Source organism: Anastrepha obliqua, chromosome 2 (genome assembly GCF_027943255.1).
Source record: "Anastrepha obliqua isolate idAnaObli1 chromosome 2, idAnaObli1_1.0, whole genome shotgun sequence".
Classification (NCBI taxonomy): Eukaryota; Metazoa; Arthropoda; class Insecta; order Diptera; family Tephritidae; genus Anastrepha; species Anastrepha obliqua.
In genome coordinates, this window is record NC_072893.1 from 121,527,215 (window position 1) to 121,548,661 (window position 21,447).

General features: G+C 34.3%; 3 protein-coding genes and 2 non-coding genes across 13 annotated transcripts in view; 3 read left to right on the forward strand and 2 right to left on the reverse strand.

Moving 5' to 3' along the window:
* LOC129238630 (dynamin) overlaps positions 1-16,613 on the reverse strand; it is a 75,328-nt gene extending 58,715 nt beyond the window's left edge. For 5 of the 9 annotated variants that reach the window (XM_054873719.1, XM_054873722.1, XM_054873715.1 and 2 more), the window contains exons 1-2: positions 16,403-16,613; positions 15,079-15,876 (exon numbers count right to left, since the gene is read on the reverse strand). In XM_054873719.1, coding sequence (XP_054729694.1) covers positions 15,079-15,224 — 146 coding nt within the window. In that variant the 5' untranslated portion in view covers positions 15,225-15,876; positions 16,403-16,613. Of the gene's footprint in view, positions 1-15,078; positions 15,877-16,209; positions 16,352-16,396 lie in introns of those variants that run through there. The other 4 variants (XM_054873718.1, XM_054873717.1, XM_054873716.1 and 1 more) reach the window with 4 other exon arrangements.
* Positions 16,614-18,036: 1,423 nt separating this feature from the next.
* On the forward strand, positions 18,037-19,209 carry LOC129239002 (60S acidic ribosomal protein P2). The gene is made up of 3 exons (XM_054874258.1): positions 18,037-18,172; positions 18,419-18,837; positions 19,023-19,209. The coding sequence occupies exon 2, from the start codon at positions 18,420-18,422 to the stop codon at positions 18,759-18,761; it is 342 nt and encodes a 113-aa protein (XP_054730233.1). The 5' UTR covers positions 18,037-18,172; position 18,419; the 3' UTR covers positions 18,762-18,837; positions 19,023-19,209.
* On the forward strand, positions 18,877-18,959 carry LOC129239951 (small nucleolar RNA Me28S-Am982). The gene has a single exon (XR_008581988.1). It is a non-coding gene; the product is annotated as a small nucleolar RNA Me28S-Am982 (small nucleolar RNA).
* A 400-nt stretch (positions 19,210-19,609) lies between the features above and the next one.
* Positions 19,610-19,687, forward strand: LOC129239950 (small nucleolar RNA Me28S-Am982). The gene has a single exon (XR_008581987.1). It is a non-coding gene; the product is annotated as a small nucleolar RNA Me28S-Am982 (small nucleolar RNA).
* Positions 19,688-19,911: 224 nt separating this feature from the next.
* On the reverse strand, positions 19,912-21,311 carry LOC129237479 (uncharacterized). Its single transcript, XM_054872258.1, has one exon. The coding sequence runs from the start codon at positions 21,236-21,238 to the stop codon at positions 20,030-20,032; it is 1,209 nt and encodes a 402-aa protein (XP_054728233.1). The 5' UTR covers positions 21,239-21,311; the 3' UTR covers positions 19,912-20,029.
* Between the last annotated feature and the right edge of the window lie 136 nt (positions 21,312-21,447).

Consider the following 21,447-nt stretch of genomic DNA (forward strand, 5'->3'; position numbering starts at 1 on the left):
TGTTATAAATTTTTTACTCTGTGCGAACTTTTGAATCTCCCCTTTTTTGAGAATGTGGCCAATAGTGGCAGAATGACAAAAGATATGACGGCATCCCCAGAACATGCGAATTCAGATAATGAACGAGGGAAGCAAAAGCGAAAACAAATCAACATTGTGCGATCATCAACCGACGTGTATAAGTCGTCGAAGGCATGGCGGCTAAAGACCACAAAAAAGGCAGTTGTGCTAATAATCATGGAAGATGGACGATTTTGATGCAGAAAAAAGAATAGCAGACATAGGTCACACTAAAATTATTGAGAATGGTGTGTATGTATGGGTAAGTTTTTCTTTTTTTTCTTTTTTTTTTGCGTATCAATGTGGGGAATCGCACAGAACGTCAAGCAGAATCGCGTTTGCTACGATCGTCGTTTGAATGAATCGCGGTAAATTAGTTTTGGTATCTACTTTGCTTTATTCTAGTTTTGCTTTGCTTTATGCGATGTCATTTCGAACATTTGTATCTCTACGGTAAGTTCAAGAGAATTCAGAATTCAGAATCCACAACTTTAAAATGCTATCCTTTTTCTCCTGTTTAATGCTCGCAATGCTCAGACGTGCGGGCACACGCAATTCCTTGAGTTGGATGAATGAATGAGAATAAGCATGAGTTATGGACTCCGACCCCACAGCCTGTTTTCCCCTCCACACATCGCAGTAGTTTATCCGAGCCCAGTTCTCTCAATAAACCTAAGACGGAGATAGGTTGGGCTGAGCCATGTGCCTTTCCTCCGGCTGAGATATCTAATTTTTCTTTACGTTATAGGATCAAACTCGAGAACAAGGTGTGTTGTAGTTTCCGGGGACAGATCACAACACCACACTTTGTTGGGTCCTCGGCCACTCTGGAGTGGATGGAAACGAAAGAGCGGATGAGTGTACAAGAAAAAACTCTGATCTTGGCCTTCAGCGAGTGGTAGAGGATATAAGCATTCCTCTAAACGAAGTCCATACTGCGATTGACCTGAGCGCAATCGCTGAAACCAATAGAAGGTGGTCTCGGACTACTAACTGCAGAGTCTCCAAAGCCCGCTGGCCAAAACTGAATCTTAAAAGGACAAAATGTCTGTTTGAATTCAACAGATCAACTATTGGCGTCCTCATAGGCGTTCTAACTAAATAGTGCAGTTGGCACCCTAGCCAGTAGATTGGGTATATCTTCTGCAGTAGTTGTGGAGGTGAAGAAGAAATTGAGTCGGTACAATACCTCCTCTGTGAATGTGCTGCACTTCAAAGAAGCCGTGCCAAATATCTTTGCGATTATTTCTTTGAAGACCTGGGGTTCCAGTTACCCTCTTCAAAAAATCTAAGCGGTTTAAGCAACTTTGTAGATAGAAATCAAATGCAGATATCGCAATGGGCCTTAGGGTCATTGAGTGTTTCACCAACGAGTAACCTAACCAACTAATCATACTTTAATCTTGTCAAGAACACCTCGCAAAAAATCCATACAACAAATCCTTATTTTAAAGCGACAACACAAAAAATAATTGTATCAGTGCACATCCAATAGCTCCATCAGCATTGGGAAGATCATCTCTGAGCCGTTTAATACAGATTTCCATTTTCATGGTGGAAAAGTTTGCTCGAGCTGCAGAACAAAATCGCTCAGGCTCCATATTTTATAGAAGCATACAGTTCTTGACCTATACTGGTATCAAAAAGCTCAACAACGGCAGACGTTAGTGCTTGCCTCTATCCAAAAGTAAAAAAAAAAACAAAGCGAATGTGTCTGAAGATGAACAAGCGCACGAAATATCTCTTGTCATCAAGTGAAGCCTCAGGGAGTCTCTGTCGAGGACCACCTGCACTGTTGACAGTGATACTTTTGAAATAGTAAATAAATTCTTTAACTTGGGGAGCAACAATAACAGCGATAATAAATCTGGCAGCGAATCTCTTTTACCATCTTTTCTATTGTGCCAGATATCTGCTCTTTCTATTCCACGATCGCCACATCCGATGAGCTAAAAGCGACCATTCGATTGCATGGAAAAATAATTAAACTGCGCAAAGGGAATGAGTACCAAAAGTCGATTCTACGTTACGATCCAGACAGAAATCCGGTCAAGAACTGTAGCTTCAGCAGCACTCCCCAAACATTTATGGGGAATTGTCGAGTCGTTACAACAATAATTACAGCTGCATGAAACATCAAAAGTAATCGGCGAAGTCGCTGTCGGCTAATTCAAATTTGTTTATGGATACAAAAGTTCCAGCACTGAAACTAAGCGATGTGGTACCAACTGATAGCGACAGATGAGAGAATTCAATATCAAGAACTCTACGTCGTCTGGGGTTTCTACGGCATTAACCGAAAATCAGAATACCTTCAAAAGCCGAGTTTTCACGCTATTTTTTATCTCCATCTTGATGAATTCGCAGAAATAGAGAAGCCTAGAATTGTATACCGCCTCTGAACAGTACAAGTTTGCTATTGCTACCCTGGAACAGCCGCTATTAGAAAAGAGTTTTTCCTATTATTTGATGTTTCATGCTCAAAATGGGCTTCGAAGCATTAATCCGAACGGTAGTCATACACATACCCGTTCCCCCGACAGTCGATTCTACGTTACTGGAATGACGACAAGCACTGTTGCTCCGCTTCAGTAGCAATACTCAAAAGTTTATGGGAAATTGTTTTATGGCGCATTCATTAGAAGTGGTGGCACTAGACCAACAACAATGTTTTGTACGTTTGATGTGAAAGCAAATTATTGGAAAAGTAGAAAACAAAGAATGAATTCGCCTGTTTCATTCTGGACTGACAGCCACATGAACATGGCGAAAGAAAAAAAAACAAATCAGCTGATTTACCGATACCACCTTTAATAGATAAGCCTTGACGACAACCTACTAGAATTTACTGGTAGCTCAAGCAACGCAGATTTAGCACATCGAGTACAGTTCCAGCAGCTCCATTGGCTAGGTCATGTCGTACGAACCATGTGTGCATTGAAAAAATTCAATGGGTTGGTGCAAAAGAATATGAAGATTTCCTCTGTGTAGAAAATACCAAGCGAAGATAGAATTGGTTAGACTTAGTGTTTTTTTATTGTAACTTACGTCAGTTGACATCAAGAAAAAGAAGTGGCTGACGCATTTTGTTGAACTCCACCAAAATCGCTTAGGCGATTACTCTGCCAAAACGGGAAGAAGAATAAGACATTGATGGACACTTTTCGCATTAGAAATGAGTGCCAAAATTGAGATGGTATTTGTGTTTTCAATAAAAGAAAAAAACTTTATTTCTTAGCCAACTGCATGAAGAGGTTGTGGTAGTGGATGACACAAAAAATGTATCGAACAAAACATGTCCATTAGCCAAGAAAAATGGTAAAGAAACGGTAAACAAGTTACAAAATAGATGTATGTACCGGGTGCTTTTTTAGGAGCTGGAGAGCTTAGAATGATAATACAAAACAGAAATATTTTTGGCATGAATTTTTTTTTTAATAGAATCTGGCAGATAATTTTGTGACATTTACTTTTTTAGTATTGCAACCAGCATATGTCCGATGTGGCTACGAGTTACATAGTCCACTCAATCAATCCAATTTTTGACTACTGAAAAAAATAATAAATCTGAATAATAAATCTAAATGAGCCCGATCAGCAAAAATACGACGTAAATGATGGTTATTTGACTTGAATTTTTGCACGAGCTGTATTTTATAGGCACGTAAGCCAAGATCCTTACGTAAAATTTTCCACGTAGTCGAGAGACGAAGGTCAACAAATTGAGAACGACGACGAATCGACATTTTGGCGGCTTCTTCAACAGGTCGCGAACAGATTCATTTCTTTCAAAGTAAATTTCCACAATTTGGAAGAGTTGCTTTTGGTCAACAAATTAAGAACGACGACGAATCGACATTTCGGCGGCTTCTTCAACACTTCGCTCTATAAACTTCGCGAGCAGAAGTTTTTTTTTTTTCAAAGTAAATTTCCACAATTTGAAAGCATTTTTCTGGCGTTATGCAATTCATGATGACTTACGATTTATGATAACTTACTGACAGCCTTACTGAACAGAAATGTTAGCACAGTTTGCCATTCTCAGCTGTCACTCCCATAATTATGGTAATATCGGTAGTTCCCATGCCGCTAAAAAAACACCCGATATAATATGTACGCAAGTACGATGTAAGGACACGTCGACAGGATGTTTTATGAATAGAATTGACAAGCGAATTTAAAGCTGTTGCTTTTAAGTAGATGTGAACACAAAAAGTATTGCATAATCCATGCAAATGTGCGACTGCAATGCGGTATAATGCCAGGCAGCAAATAATACTAGGCTATTACTCGGTACAAACATATGTATGTATGTGTGTGTACGTGGTATAATATAATCATAGTATGAATTGAAATCGGTTGCAAAATTCTAAAGCAGTGCAAATACAATAAGTACGTAAATACTCGAAGAAAACAAAAGTTTAACAAAAAAATAAAAAACCATCGCCAACAGATATTGCCAAGTTTAAAGAAACTTACTTAGTTCATGAATATTCAAATAAAATTAGTTATCAAGTAAAAAAAAAAACGCAGAAATGGCATTGAGAAAAAACTTAGTACACCAAATTGTGCGCATATTACACTATATTTACACAAATGGCAGTCAGACATACTACTTATGTATACACCAACAACGCATCGATATGTAACTAGTTACAATAAATCGAAAGCAAACGTTAACGTTAATGACCCAGATTTTTTTTTTCTTTTTGGTTTTTGTTTTGGTTGCACTTACATTACTGTATGTAAGCACGCGCTCATTGGCCATAAGCGCGAAACTCAAACCAAAAATAGCCATTGAAGTGCAGTGTTTAGAGTGCCGCGGGGAAAGCGATAGTTAATTCTCCAAAAACTCAATAAAAAAAACAAAAATATATATATAAAAAATAAATAAAAAAAAAACAAATAAAAAAAATTATAAAAGAAATTAAAAAAAAAATTAAAAAATAAATAAAAAAAAAAACAAATAAAAAAAATTATAAAAGAAATTAAAAAAAAAATTAAAAAATAAAAAAAATAAAATAAAATAAAAAAATAAAATAAAATAAAAAAAAAAAACAAAATAAAATAAAATAAAATAAATTTAAATAATAAAATAAAATAAAAATTTAAATAAAAAAACTGTGTAATAATTTCGGCAGAAGAGCGCAGTGATGGGAATCTAATTAGTGAATAGCTTACCCTCTTGAATTGAGTTTAAAGAATAACGAAAATATGGGAAACCAGCAGTAACTCAACTTGCTTTGCTGTGCCACTGAAGAAGAAGTAGTTTTATGTGTTTAAATGAATAACTTTCTATTCATTCTAACTTTTTTGAACATACTTAATTCTCTATTGACTCTCTCCTTGAAGGATATTCCTGACAGAAGGCTGAACGGCTTGCTAAAGCTCGCTAAAATGTGCATCACGAATTGCATAAAATAATAATTTGGCTCCATACACAGAGCATTGGTAACACTAAGTACCCAAGAGGCCTAAGTGCGATTTTTGTACAGATTAGCCATCACTAACCTAACCTAACTTAATTCTCTATATGACACACTGTGTAATATGAACATGCATACATGGTACAAGGTGGCGCAAAATTAATAACACAAGTTTGTTTTGAATAACTTTTTTACTAAATAATAGCAATGTCAAATATGATTTACGTAAGGCGCCATTTGCCAAAAATTATAGATCCTCCGATAGGGTGATTAATTTTGCGCCACCTTATAACCTAGGATGCTCAGAAAAATATTTTTTCTTCATGATTTTCTGATTGAAAAATATTTTATCCCCTAAATTTATTCGATGGACAAAAAAATTAGACTTCTATTTTTTATTTTTTTTTTTACCCGTGTCGTGAACTCTTCGAAATTGCCACTGGATTCCCACGCGAAAAATGCATATATATAAAAAAATATTATTTACAACTTATATATACTTTTAAAATTTTTTTGTTTTTGTTAATTTTTAATATTATAGTTTTTTTAATTATTAAAATTAAATATTTTTTTAATTTTTAAATTAATATTTATTTTTTTTTTAATTTTCAAAATTATATATTTTTTTTAATTATAATTTTTTTTAGTTTTTAAATATAAATATACAATAATAATATATTATTTTTTTTTGTTTTTGTTACTTTTTAATATTATAATTTTTTTAACTATTAAAATTATATTTTTTTTAATTATAATTTTTTTAATTTTTTTAATATAAATCAGCAATATTTAAAAAAAATTATTTACATTCTTGTTCATTTTTAATATCATAATTTTTTTTTTAATTTTTAATTATTAAAATAATATACATATACATATATATCTTAATGTCTAAAATTGTATTTCATTTTTTTTATTTTAAAAATGATATTTTTTTTAGTTTTTAAATATATGTATATATACAATAATATATAAAAAATATTATTTACATTTGCATGTTTTTTTTAATTTTTTTTTTTTTGTTAATTTTTAATATTATTATTTTTTAATTTTTAAAATTATATTTCTTTTTTAACACGTTCACGCCGGCGTGTACCACCGGTGGCCCGCACAAGTCTGCTTCATGGGGCGGCGCGTACCACCGGTGGCCCGCACAAGATTGCATCATCTGGTAGCGCGTACCACCAATGGTACTTTATTAGACGGTACCTATGAGATGAGATGCCCTAAACGACTACCCTTACGAACAAATTTCGTTTCATGACCTGCAATCGCTGCCGTCCGATAGAGCGAAAAGATGTAAACATTGCCGTCTGTGGGCGAAGACCATGAATAACAGCGCCGGCGTAAACGTGTTAATTCGCAAAATTATATTTTTTTTTATTTTTAAATTTTTTTTAGTTTTTAAAACTATATTTTTTAAATTTTATATTATATTAAATATATTATATTATTAAAATTATATATATATTTTCTCATTTTTAAAATTATATTGTTGTTATTTTTTTATTTTAAGAATTATAACTTTTTTTACTTAAAAAAATTTTTTTTTATTAATTTTTAAAACTATATTTTTTTAATTATATTTTTTTTAAGTATCAATTGCTTTTTTTACTTTTAACTCTTCTTTTTATTTTGCGGTTACTATAATTTTATTTTCAATGAAGCTAATGCCATTTGGCATTGATATACGTGGAGCCAAACCCTATGCTTTCAAGGAAACGACCAAAAAATGTCGTACATAATTTTGTAGGTTAGGTTAGGCAGGGGTTAGGATTAAGTCGAAATTATTATTAAAATAAACATACGTATATATATAAATGCATCAAGTTGACGACCGGGCATACGAAAAAATCTCTTGAGGAGCATTCCCATTCAACAAATATTTCTATCATTCCAATATCTTACATTCACCATTTAAATTGTATTGTACGCAATTTTTCGTCATTGGTGACTCAAATATATATTTTTTTAATTTAACCGTTACAAATATTTTTACTTAGTTCCCAAAAAATTTTCATAAACGTATTTTTTTTTTAAGACACATTCACAGTTCTAATTTTATGCATATGTATAAAAAACCTTTAATATTACCGTTGCAATAATTTTTTATTTATTTCCTTCACTCTTCTAATTTTATGTATTTTCTCAACGAAAGCCTCCGATGCTAGCGCTGCACTACTTTTAGTCTGTATAATAATTTTATTGTTATGTAAACCTTTATAAAATAAAATAAATCTATATATATAAAAATGAATTGCTGTTCGTTAGTCTCGCTAAAACTCGAGAACGGCTGAACGGATTTATCTTATCTTGGTCTTGAATTATTCGTGGAGGTCTAGGGAAGGTTTAAAAGGTGAGAAAAATTCGAATAAAGATATAGGTCAAAACGTGGACCCGGGTAACCTTCGGACGTGTATGTACAATATGGGTATCAAATGGAAGCTGTTGGTGAATGCTTTAGTTCAGAGTATTTTTCATGCCGCTCCGTGACTAGGGTCTCGAGGTAGAGACCAAAACGTGGACCCTAGAATATGTTTGTACAATATGGATATCAAATTGAAGCTGTTGGTGAATGCTTTAGTACAGAGTATTTTTCATGCCGCTCCGTGACTGGGGTCTCGAGATATAGGTCAAAACGTGGACCCGGGTAACCTTTGGTTGTGTATGTACAATATGGGTATCAAATGAAAGCTGTTGATAAGTGCTTTAATACGGGGTAATTTTCATACCTATTGATGACTAGGGTCTCGAAATATATGCCAAAACGTGGCCCCGCCGTGTCTTTAAACCGAATTAAACCAAACTTACACACATTGTTAAGGAGGTATTGAAGATGGTTTCCGTATAGTTTGGATACCTATTGGCAGATAGGGTCTCGAGATATAGGTCAGAACGTGGACCCGGGTAACCTTCGGATGTGTATGTACAATATGGGTATCAAATGGAAGCTGTTGGTGAATGCTTTGGTTCAGAGTATTTCCATCCGCTCCGTGACTAGGGTCTCGAGATAGAGACCAAAACGTGGACTCTAGAATGTGTTTGTACAATATGGATATCAAATGAAAGCTGTTGATAAGTGCTTTAATACGGGGTAATTTTCATACCTATTGATGACTAGGGTCTCGAAATATATGCCAAAACGTGGACCCGCCGTGTCTTTGCACCGAATTAAACCAAACTTACGCACATTGTTAAGTAAGTATTGAAAATGGGTTTCGTAAAGTTTGGTTGTAATTCGGAGCACTGGCAACGGATACAGCGTTCTTTTGATCCAGCCATAATGTCGCTTACTTTTTTAACGCTTGGGGCGGAACTGAACTGTCAAATTGACAGTGTGAGTTACAATGTGTCAATATTTCTTTCTGATTTGGATGCCATAAGGAAAAAACGTAAGTACAATATGTAAAAATTGTTTGTGAATTTTTTTGGAGTGGATTTTGGAACAGTGATTAACTTCTTACGAAATTTGAGAATTTAGTGTAAAATCCGAATGAAATTATGTGTGAATGAAATTTTTTTCGTTTTTTTTTTAAATATAAATGGATAATGGTTAAAAAAGCTCCAATGCTTAATAAAACATATAAATTGAAACGAGAAATTCATGGATGATCAGGAAAAAAGACGATTGTTTCTTAGTTATTCATATGCGTTGATTTGAAATTTAAAAACCATCTTCTTTTTTCCTGATTTTCAATTTATATTTTATATTTACTCAAAAACAAAAAGAAAAACAAAAAATATTGTTTATGCCAAAGCGCTTGATTAAAGAATAAAGAAATAAATAATATGAAAACCATATATTTTCTGTTCTAAACCATATCTATTCTATTTTAGTGTGCCCAGCGAAGGGGGCCGGGTTTGCTAGTAAATATATAAAAATTTTTTGAAGATTAAATTTAGATTAATTTTTATTTATTTGCCAACATTTTATATTAAAATACTTATCTTTAAAAATGCCCCCTAATTAATCCATTTTTATGTATTTCCTCAACACTATTAACAAATTTTTCAATTTTACCGTTATTTTAATTTTTATTTATGTATTTCCAAAACTGTTTGTATAAAAATATTTCGATCCTTAAAACATCCACTATACACTATCCTATTTTTATGTATTTACTTAAAATTAGCGACGTAAAAAGAAATTATTATTGTTAAATTATTAATTTTTAAACATTTTATATAAAAACACTTCTATCATTCCCCATTCAAGACGTTTTCAAAAAGTGAAAAGTACCGTTATATTAATTTATTTTTATTTATTTTCCAAAAATTTTGATATACAAATATTCTATCATCAAAATCTTTATCCATTCAAATTTTATGCATTTTTCCATTACTGGTCAATGAAATATTAATTTAGCTTTTCTGATTTTTGAAAAATACCGTTATCGTGATTGTTAACCGATTTCACCCATTCCATAACCACTCATCCAGCTAATACCAAAAAATTTTTATAAAAAATTTCGTCATAATATCTTCATTTTTATTTGAATGGGCGATGGGTATGCCAGATTTCAATAATTTTCAAAATCATGTTTAAGAAGAACAAAAGCAATGGTAGAGTTTGATAAAGAAGTTCCATAGATATCTGCAAATATTTCCTCGAAAGTGTGGGGTACCAAGCCCATTTACCCACATTTTTAAGTAAGCTTATTTACTTCTTTAATATCAACCCGTCGTCTACAAGACAATTAAACTAATTTGCATTAATAATAACTGGAATATTGTTCTTTCTTTTCAATTTGTTTTTGTTGTTTTTTAATCCATCCATATCTCTTTGAATATCTCAACTGAAAACTATATTTGTCGATATGTCAAAGGTTGAGGAAAACAATTAACTTTGACTTAGTTGAAATAATCGTAAAAATCCTCTTTCTCTTCTCACACCACCACGCCTTTTTTGGCTTGCGGCAAAGTGCGGTATGCGTATTCGTACATACATATGCACGTATGTATGTATACCGAATATGAATGAAAGTAGTAAACTTTTCAGTATCCCCATTACATAAGCAGTTTAGTTCATGCAATCACATATACAAACGCAAAGCGGAGAATAGAGGGGTGCCCAACGCTTGACGCCAAGCGAAATAAGTTTGGTATGCAATTAAGTCCTCGCAGCGATTAAAAGTGTAGGCGGTTTAAATCCCAGCGGATTAGAAGGAAATGAATTTAAAAACAAGTTAAATGATAAGTAAGCACAGCAAAGACATGCAAAAGGGAACATAACGATAACAGGGTGGTGCGTACAACTTCTTGATACGCAGATTTTTACAAAGATATGCTCCGACATATGAAAGTATGATATTTGCATTAGGGTGAAACGAAATTTACGTGAAAGGAAGACGTATTTAAACGTACTCTTAGCCGAAAATATGTAGGTCCACATGTTATCTAAAAAAAAGAGTCCCAAAGAAACTATTAAAAGTTTGGTAGGTGAAATGGTTGAAGTTCTCGAAGTTAAAAACCAAAGTTAACCAAAAGTTAAGAGGCTAAAAGTTAAAAAGCCTGTGGATTGTTTACAAATTTTGCATTGAAAATCTTTATTTTCTCCTATAAATCAAACTGATATGAATTCGGCGTTATATTATAGAATGTGTTTTTAACGTTCGATTTGACTAAGTTAATTAGGTTCTAGTACGACTAACACTTCTAGCACATAATTTTCTGTTTGGCCAGTAGAGTTCAGTTAACTCCTTTCTAAAAGAGAATTTACGAGCTTTAATAAAACCATTGATTAAAAATTTCGCCATTTGAAAGCGATATTTAACTATAGTTCACCGTAAACTGCAGTTAAGGCTCGATGTAAATAGGCCATAAAGATTATACACGTTCGAAAAAGTCAAATAGTCGAAATTGTCCATAAATACAAATGTCATAAATAAATAAATAAAAATAATTTTTGTAGTCATTTTCCATTCAATTGAGTATTTGTTTTTTTTTCGCAAAACTGTGTATATAAAATATTTCATAAACGCGTTGAGAATTGAGCCGCGAAAAAAATAATAAGCAAATAGCCTGATTTTTGAAATCAATCTATTTCTTTGTTAATAATAGCCAAGTAAATCTTTGGAACATCCAGACGAAGTATTTCATTGTCATAAAAGGCAAATAACGAAAAATTTGCTAATAATGTACGATTATAATAAATTACTGAAATGGTCAGCCATAAAGTAATATAAAAATTGTTGAATTCATCTGTCAGAATTTACCTGCTCAAAGTTGCACTTAGATTAAATAACACACGGTGGAGAGATTTCAGAAAGTGTGGCCACCATAAGACCGTTAACCGGCTCTCAGCGATTTTGAAGGAATAGCTGATTTGCTGACGTAACAGGGGTTTGTTTACAATAGAAGGCAGCAAAAATCTCAATTGGTGATATATGAAAAAATCAACGCAGCTACTGCTCATGTTACTTCATTGCCGTCTGAACTAACCTCACTTTACACAATTTTTATTCATTTCATTTGCCTCTCTGTATTTTTCACAAATTCCCTATGACGTAACAGCCGAAGTTAATGTAACAATTTTGCCCCGGATGGCCATACAACCATTCGTGTTTTCTTTTCTCGCAATCATGCCGCATTTATTCCACCCTGTGTCAGAGCTGTCAAATTTTCATTTTCTTTTATCAGCATGTTCAAAGGATAGCGTTTTATTTTCTCAAACTGTTGCACTCACATCCACATAATGTTGCATATTTCATTTTAAAATAGAACAAAAAGAACCCAGGGTGTAGGAAATACTTTCATAGTGTCGGTGTATAGGGCAAATTCTTGTAGAGAAAATAAATTTTACGTTTTAATCGTTGCAGCTGACAACCTGTCAAAATCATGACACGTGACGCGTATTTTCATAATTGGAACAAAACTAGAATTCTTTATACATACATACATTGTACATATACATATAATATTATGTGAATGAATTTCTTTTTTCACTATGTATTGACAGCAATCCTAAAATTTACGCATGTAGCAGCGCAGCAAGGACAGCAACGCAAAAGTCGTCAGTCTGATAACGGAATAGTGTAAAAATCGCAATGATGCGGAGGAGTTTGAGCGAATGAGAGAACTCAGCGTCCAATAGAAAAACCAATTGCATTTTCACCAATTGCATTTTCATTGCATCGATTTACTCTCTTTCCTCTCTCTTTCTCACTCTTTTGTCGGATGCGTGCTCGCTCGCACTTTCATTCAAGCTACCATGACCTTTCGGTCAGCTGATAGTGCGCATTCGCTGCGAACACCCCCTTTGGCATTTGAATTTTTTATTTTTGCTGTTACTGATTTTGTTGCTATTGTTCTGGCAGCAGCGCTCCCCCACAACACTTTTGGTAATTTTTGTTACTGTTTTCACTAAAGTTCACTTGTACTTATTTGTAAATTTATGTTGCGTATAAATACTCCCCCCTTTTTTGTTTTTTTTTCGGTTCAATTTTATTTCATTGAGTTTTGTAGCAAATTCGTTAACTAGTTTATACTTTACGAGAAGTACGTTTGCTTGTAGTTTTGCGTTGTCAATATTGTTTTTCTCTTATATTAACGTACTTCCCAAGGGTCGTGTTGTTGTAAATGCCTGTAGGAATCACAACCCATATAGTAAGTATTATTGAGCATTAGGTTAATTGAATCTGAGTCAGCGCAATGGGTACTACTCTGTATTACAAAAATAAAAATAAGAAAAACCAAAGTAACTACAAATACATAAAAACAAAAATATCAGACAGTCGATAACGCTATGTCATTACATTACAATTAATTGACATGAGTGGGTGGATTGGAAAATTGGACGAATGTGTGTGTACGTATATGCATATAAGTAAGCGGGACTTAGCAAGGCAAGTAATTGGGGTAAATGTTAAAATAATATAAGGACGAGGGAAGCGCAAGATAAAGAAAACAAAATAGAAACGTACACTGATGAGAATATAGAGCAAATTACACGAAAGGGCAGTGATTATTCGATTTTGAAGAGTGTTCGGATGCACGAAACGGAACTCCTAGTACTTAGATTATATAAATATTCAATGGCAACTACACAAACAAGGTTCAAGCCCTTCTTGATGGTGGAAAAAATACCAATAAAATATTAGTCTGCCACATAAAGAGGCACTCAACCTACAAAAGGTACCAATCGAACACTCCCACCAATATTTACTGAACTGCGAGTCGCATTTGGTAGGAAATTGTGATAATAATCGCGACGCGACTTTAAGTGGCATCAATAAACATATCGATAATGTCAGGCGCTAGAGCGTACAAAGAGCGCTAGTAACTTGAATATTTAGGGTCATAACGGTATACAGTAAGACGGTTACTTTCGCACTTAATCCACTGTCAATTTGCAGGTCAACCTGTAAAAAGTGTTAAATATAATTTTGCCTACTATTTCATTTTTTTTTTTTTTTCAATTTGAATTTTAAAATTAGAAGTAGTACACAAAAAATTTTGTATGGTATACATAATTTAATGTGAACTTTACGCACAATATATTTAAAACAATGTTAATGTTTAAAACCAAGGAAAAAATTAAATAAAAACTCAAAATTAAAACTATGAGCTGCTCTATGGGTGTTAGAGAACAAAAATGGTATGGTTGGTGGTCAAACCAACGAATTTTAACAATAACTACTCCAACAAAACAATAGTCACTGCCAAAGAAGACACGTACTAAACATCAAAATGTTGGTATGTGTATAGGCATAGAATCAGAAAATATTGAAATTCTTGCGTGGAGCGTGGAGAGAACATGAAAAAAGCAGAGGCGTAAAATTATGCGTACGAAGAGTTATACAAAAGAACAGAGAAAGTTAGAAAATTATTCAATGAAAAAAAATTTTAGAGTACGAAAAAAAGCAATACATGAGAACTTGCATATTTAATATTCTTCAGGTCAGCTAAAAGAATATGTATATACATACAAACATGCATAAGAGCACGAATGCTAAAATTCAATGCCGTCAATCATTTAAGAACATAACTAAAATCATTTTTTTTTATTTTTTAGTTATCAGCAACATTGGAAAAAACTTTTGTAAGTTATAAATAAGCACTCAAGAGTACACAAAATGGTTCCAAATAAACATAAATCAAATGTCAAGACATTGATTTTTCCACATCTACAGTTTTTGCGCTTCCGTTTACTGCTTTCGCTACAGCTAGCAGGCGGCACAATTCCCTGCAGCCAGTTAAGAGGAAGAATGAGCTATAATAAAAATGGAAAAATAAAAGCTAAGTTGAACAAATTGCAGTACAAGGTGGTCCATGAACCATGAGGTGGTCGCCGCTGTAGAAGGAAAAAGAAGGCACCTACACAAGAGGTTGCGCATGGCACCTCTTCGCCACAAGAGGTATTGTTGCATACATACACGCAAATGTAGCTATGTCTGTACTATGTGACAGTTATTTTGACAATCTTCCTCGCTACTAAACCATCCAACCAAAAACCACCCAACTATCTGACAGTATCCTACATGACCCATGGAGCACAGCCAAAATCATTGATTATTCAAAAATGTAAAAAAAAACTTATGTGTGAGGGTATTATGTGTTATCTCGTACTATATATGTTTGTATATACACTTACTTGCCAACGAAATTCTCCAATACAGAACTCTTTCCGGCGGATTGACCGCCTACGACGGCAATCTGTGGCAGATCAAGCTGCATATGCACGCCCAATTGCGTGAATGCATCTTGAAGCTTATTTACAATCGGAATTAATTGTTCCATTTTGCTGCTGGTTGTGCTACTTGGGCCGCTGATGCCCTGACTGGAATGGTGGCTGCCTTACGGCCACTGATTACTGCGTGTCTACGGCTGTGCGTTATATCGAGTTTCTTGCTGTTGTTGTTTTATCTAACTCAATTAAAATGTCTACCTATTAAATGTATGCGTTTTTTTTTTAATTAACACTTAAATTTCAGTAAATTTGTGACACCATACTGGGGTGTCCAGAAATTTTCGCACACACTGCACAAGCGATTACGCTTATACTGCGCCCACTTTTTTCTTGACAATTTTTTCTTCCTTCGATATCTACACTATTTGTCACTAGCAATACACCACGCGTAATTCTGTGCACTCCACCGCCTCAACACGACAATGTCCACTAGTTTTCTATATTAGTTAGTTAATTTTTATTAAAATTTTAATTTTCAACTCTTTTTCATGGAATTATTGGAGAAAAAATTATACGTTCTTTCCTCACATCCACTTCTTTGGTATCTATCACGATTTCGATTCGCCCTCGACTGATTTCGATTTTTCGTTCCTTGCTTTGTTGTGCCTTTTATTTTACCATTCGTTGTCGTCCGTTAATTCTACTTCTGCTGCTTCTTCTTATCTTGACATTTTTAACGAATTCGTGTACATGAAGTAATTTCTGATAAATAAGACAATGCAGAAGAGATAAAATGACATTAAAATTAGAGAAAACAAAAAAAATTAATTGTCAAAAAATTTCAGAACGAAAGTGACACGACACACAGGAAAAAATGCAACTAGAAGAAAAGCAATTGGGAATTAGCAACAAAAGCCGAGAAAAACACAAACAAGTGTCATGATAGACTTGAGCAGATACTTAGGAACAAAATGTCAAATTGAGAAAAAATGTTTAACGTCAAGATTGCGAAAAAATTAACAGTAAACAGTTGCTAATTACTAATTCGCTGTTATCTAGTGCTGATTCATTTAAACAACTCAGCTGCCGACCAACCCTTTTGCGTTACCCCCCTTCAGAACAAATTCCAAAGGTGTACAGAAACAACTATCTTTAGACATTTTTATTAAAATATTTTGTAATTAATTAATTTCGCGTTCAATTTGCTCAATTTTTGGATATGCCTTGGCTATGCTAATAGCACTTGCACTCTTATATTGGAAATTACAAAGCACGTATTTACCGTTACCTATACATAACACTTCAACGAAACAGTCTAATTGGAATGTGGAAGTTTTTTTTTTGTTCATCAATGCTACGTCACCATAAAATGCTCCTTTTAAGCAATGACTGCTTTTTAATCTAATTTATTTTCACTGCAATTTAAGCGTTTTCTAAATACGTTCACATAGAAAAATTTATCAGCCTACAAATAGTAGAGCAGAAAATCAACAACTGAGCAAACTCGACAGCGAATAGTGTTACCAGTCTATTTTCATAAATTGGCGGTACTGCCAGATGTGTTTTTAAGAAATTGCGAAATAATTATAAGTGGTATACGTATTTGGAATAATATTAAAAGAACTTGAAAAATTGTCAAGCAATAGCCTCATATTTAAGAGAATACTTCGCAACCCTAACTTAGCTATATCTCTCCTCTCTGTTCTTCTGTTCTTGATTTTTTCGCATACTTTTGAATTTCACAGCAATAGGAAGACAAGAGCCGATTTTATCAATTCATTCCGGATGTAAAAAGAAATAATAGAAATAGAAAATAGAAATAAAAGTAGGCTTACATATACGGCGATTATCAACAAATTCATAAGAATTACCCTCCCTGTTCGCATATGGCAGATTACCTGCTAAGTTGTCAATCAGCTGTTAAGACTGTTTTGAAAAATGTTCTTCATAGAAATTAATTTGGTGGAATATTTTAGTGTTTTTCGTTAATGCTTATTAACGATATGAAGAGGAGGAGGAAGAGTTGGAGGAAATCCGTAAGCGACTTTTACTGAGGTTTTAAAAAAAAGTATGGCAGTAATACGCATGCGAAATTCAATATTAGATTTTATAATAGCAATAATAGGCCAAAGCGTCTATGGACACTCGTTTTTTCTGTAATATTGACGTTCCTCCTTATAAATATATACATATATGCATAACTGGCCCTTTCTCCTTCTTAGGTGTTTTGCCGAGCTCCCTTCTGTAGGTGTGGTGGGTGTTGTTTTTTCCACAAATTGAGGGACCTACCATTTTGGTATTTCACAGAGCTTCGAACCTACGTACTTCGAATTCCGCGCCAAGTCACTCGGGTACACCGGCTTCCATTTACATTCCTCACATGTGTAATAATAATCATCGATAACACAGAAAACACAGGGTAGTACGGAAAAGGTATCTTTATCACCTAAGATGATTTAATAATCTCGTATTTCGGTATGGAAATTTTGTATGTAATCTCGCTTATTTTATTTATATTTTTATTTTTAAGCTTGAAAAAAAAGATAGTCTAGTTATACGTGAATCTATTGTAAATTTGTGGAAATTAACAAATCGTCTTGACACTCATGTAGAACATGCTAGGACAATTTTTCCATTGGTTCCATTTGCTGCTGCTTTGTACTTTTTCTTAGGTCACATGTCTCATCGTGCACTATTTCAGAATCAAACCAGAAGCACTTTGGAGAGTTGATAGATAATTCCAGTGTAGTAAATCCCAATCGCAGTTATCTTATCCAATTTATAAGGTGCAGTATCAACAACTTTTCTTTGACAAAAAACATCCAATATAACGATCAGAACTAACATCAAACGCTTCGTGTTTCTTTATTCATATCAATTAGAAACAATGCAGCCCTGTACGGCAGTAATAGCTGAAGTTGTTGTTCAGTGGATTTTGAGCGGAAGTGGCCTATAAGTGACAACTGGTTGACAGAGGTCTTTTCGTTCTAAAGCTTTTAAACGAAAGTTGTATTTTCTTGTGCTGTTAACGTTTCGTGTCGATAAAAAGGACTTAAAAGTAAGTAGAAACTATAAATTGGGGAACAAACGTGAACACAATTAATGGCGCATAATGTTTAAGTGAAATTAGCTCATTTAAATGCCTGATGTTAAAGATTTTAAATGATTGGAAAAATAACTTGAGACGTAGTAGGTCCAATACTTCAACATACAGTTGTTGGTATGTGCGTGCTAAGTTTTTGCTATACATATTTGCAAGTTTGTTGATTTTCAGTAAAGCATTTATTATTATTTTTATTTGCAGAATGCGTTACGTAGCTGCATACCTATTGGCTGCTCTTGGCGGTGCCGAAAACCCCAAAAATGCTGATCTTGAGAAGATCCTTAGCTCTGTCGGTATTGAAGTTGACTCCGAACGCCTCTCTAAGGTGATCAAAGAATTGAATGGCAAGTCTATTGAAGAACTGATTGCTCAGGGTCGCGAGAAACTCTCGTCCATGCCTGCTGGTGGTGCTGTTGCTGCCGCTGCTGCACCAGCTGCTGGTGCTGCTGATGCCGGTGCCGACAAGAAGGAAGCCAAGAAAGAAGAGAAGAAGGAAGAATCAGAATCTGAGGACGACGATATGGGCTTCGGTCTCTTCGAATAAGCTACTAATTATTTTTAAAGGGGTCTGCCGGCAGCCGCTAGTGCAACATAATAAAAAAACGTGCAAAAACTTGTGGGTGAGTAAGTCAAAAATACAATTTCTGCAGTATTTAGAAATAACATGATGAACAAAACTTCTCACCATCTTTCGACTGAGCATAAACGTTGATGTCACATAAGTTTTTAACTGATTGAATGCAACGTTAAATGTTTTATTATTTTTTTATTTGTTAGCTATAATATTTTTTTTTTTTCATTACAGGTTACCGCTCAAGTTTCAATCAACGGCATCAGCATGGGGAGGGTTTAAAATCGCTGTAAAATTCCGTAAAGACAAACTAAAATTTGTTTTTTCTTTGGAGACTTGCAATTTAACAAACCTATACAACAAAGTTGAATTTTATTTCTATGAAATAAAAGAAAGTAAAGTTTTTACACGTTTAAAAAAACGGTTTTATTTGCTCTACGCATGTGGGTGGTAGAAAATTAGAGAAGTATTTAGTGCTTAAAAAATTATTTTGTAGATTGCATCTACTTTAAAGTCTATTTTGAATTTCTATATCTACAATTTATTAGCCAAATTGTTTAGGTGGAGATTCGCGTGATCGTATTACTTTTGGGAAAAATATATTTTCAATTTATTTTTATTTGACCGCACGTTTACGTACATTAATTGTTGACGTAGTAACGTAGGTGCCAGTTGACCAAGGGAACTAAAAAGAGAACAATTCCAACCCCTAACAAACATGCTCGCTCGGATAAGCGATTCATTTGGAAAGGATCTGCTTGGCAGTCGAACAATTGCGGAGGGTGAGTAAATGCTGAAATGATTGCACGATTGAAAATTTATTTGGATGATGAACTAAACTTTCACCATCTTTCGACTGAAAAAAACGTTGATGTCAAATAAGTTTTTAACTGATAAAATATATAATTTGAAATGCTATAGTTTAGCTAAGTGCGCATTGCAGTAAATTTTTTTTTATTTGCAGGTTACACATACGGCCAACAGAGGAAACGGGTGATTGAAATAAACAAAAAAAAAATTATTTGTGAAAAAAGCTTTTTTGAAAATTTTGAATTTCATTCAAATAAAACATTTTTTATTAAATTAAAAAATATTTTTTTTTTTAATATTAAGTAAACAGTTAACAAGTTTTTAATTTAAAGACTAACCTATTTTTTGAACTAAATCAATTTATAGGCACGCATACATACATACATATGTACGTCTATGGTTAAATACACTAACTTATAGGAAAACGGTTTTTATTTCTTATTGGGCTCGCCCTTGTCATCATCTTCATATAAATAATCTTCAGCCTCAAGCAATTTGCGCTGTGTCGGTGTAAGCACCGCATCTGCCGCTGCTTCTGCAGTTATTTGCTCTGCACGCTCATCTATCCATTCCAATACACGATCGTGCCGTTTGCGTTCTGGCGTACTTTTACGTTCACGTCGTTTAGCTAAAAATTTCTCGAAACCTTCTGCCTGCGCTGCTGCAGCAGCAAGCTTTTGTTGAACGCGCTCAAGCGATTCACTAGGCCCCGCCATCTCACTACCAGTCATATTTGTCTTTTGTGTATGTTGTTCCCAGGCCTGTTGAGATTTGCGCATTTTTGTCATTAACTTAGACATAATATGGCGATGATCTAGGCCAAGCACGTCATGACGCATTTCTGGGAAGTGCTCTTCTTCTGCTTCTCCATCAACGTTTTCATTTAAATCCAATGCGTTTTTGCCATAAAACTCACGCTGCATCATATTTGCCAGCAAATTGTAATTCGTATGCTCCACTCCTTCGCGCGCAACCACCTCATCACCAGCGCCGACTTCCTCTGGGCTGCTCAAATCTATGGTGCGCAATAGCTGCTCCACTTGGGCGATATTTGCTAGTTTTTTCTCACGCGCAAATTGCACGCGCGGCACTTCACTCATTAGCATTAATTGCGACAGTTCATGGCGTAAGATGCCAGCGCAACGTTGCAATTCCGTTTCAAGCAGCGCATCGTTTAGTGGCACACCACTACCCAACCAATATACGTTAATGCATGCAAAGTCCGGTGAGATTTTTACGCGCGTTACTTGCAAACCGCGTCCTAAAACAGCCTCAGAGGCTTCGCCAGTTGCCAGCAAATCTGTTATGTGTTTCATAAACAACTTATTCAGCACAACCATGCGACGTGTGGTATTCTTGCCAGCTGTGGGTTTTGCAATATAGGCGCTGTTAAACATTTCCGCCTTATGTTGTCTAATTGAATTGGATGTATTGCCATCACTATTGGGATACCAACGTTTTTTGCTACCCGACATGCGCTGACCGACAAGTTTACTCATTACCTTGCTCTGAAATTTTATACTATCGGCCTTTGCATAAGTAGCGCCCTTGCAAGCGGTCGAAAAGCGAGCGTGTCCTTTTGAGCCATTCCATTCAACGTGCCAAAGGTGGTGATTGCAGCGATGCACATTTCGTAACATGGCAGCAATAGCGTAGCACGAATTTGCAGCAAAAATTGGTTAATATATACAATTTTCACGTTTTTGGCAATTTGTTCAATGCACCGAATAACTGTTTTTGTTTATATTTTACTCAGCGTTGCAATTAATTCATGACCAGCAGGGTTGCATTCAAAATAATTTTAAATGAGACGTGTTGCCGTAAGTTCATAAAAACTTTTTAAATTACC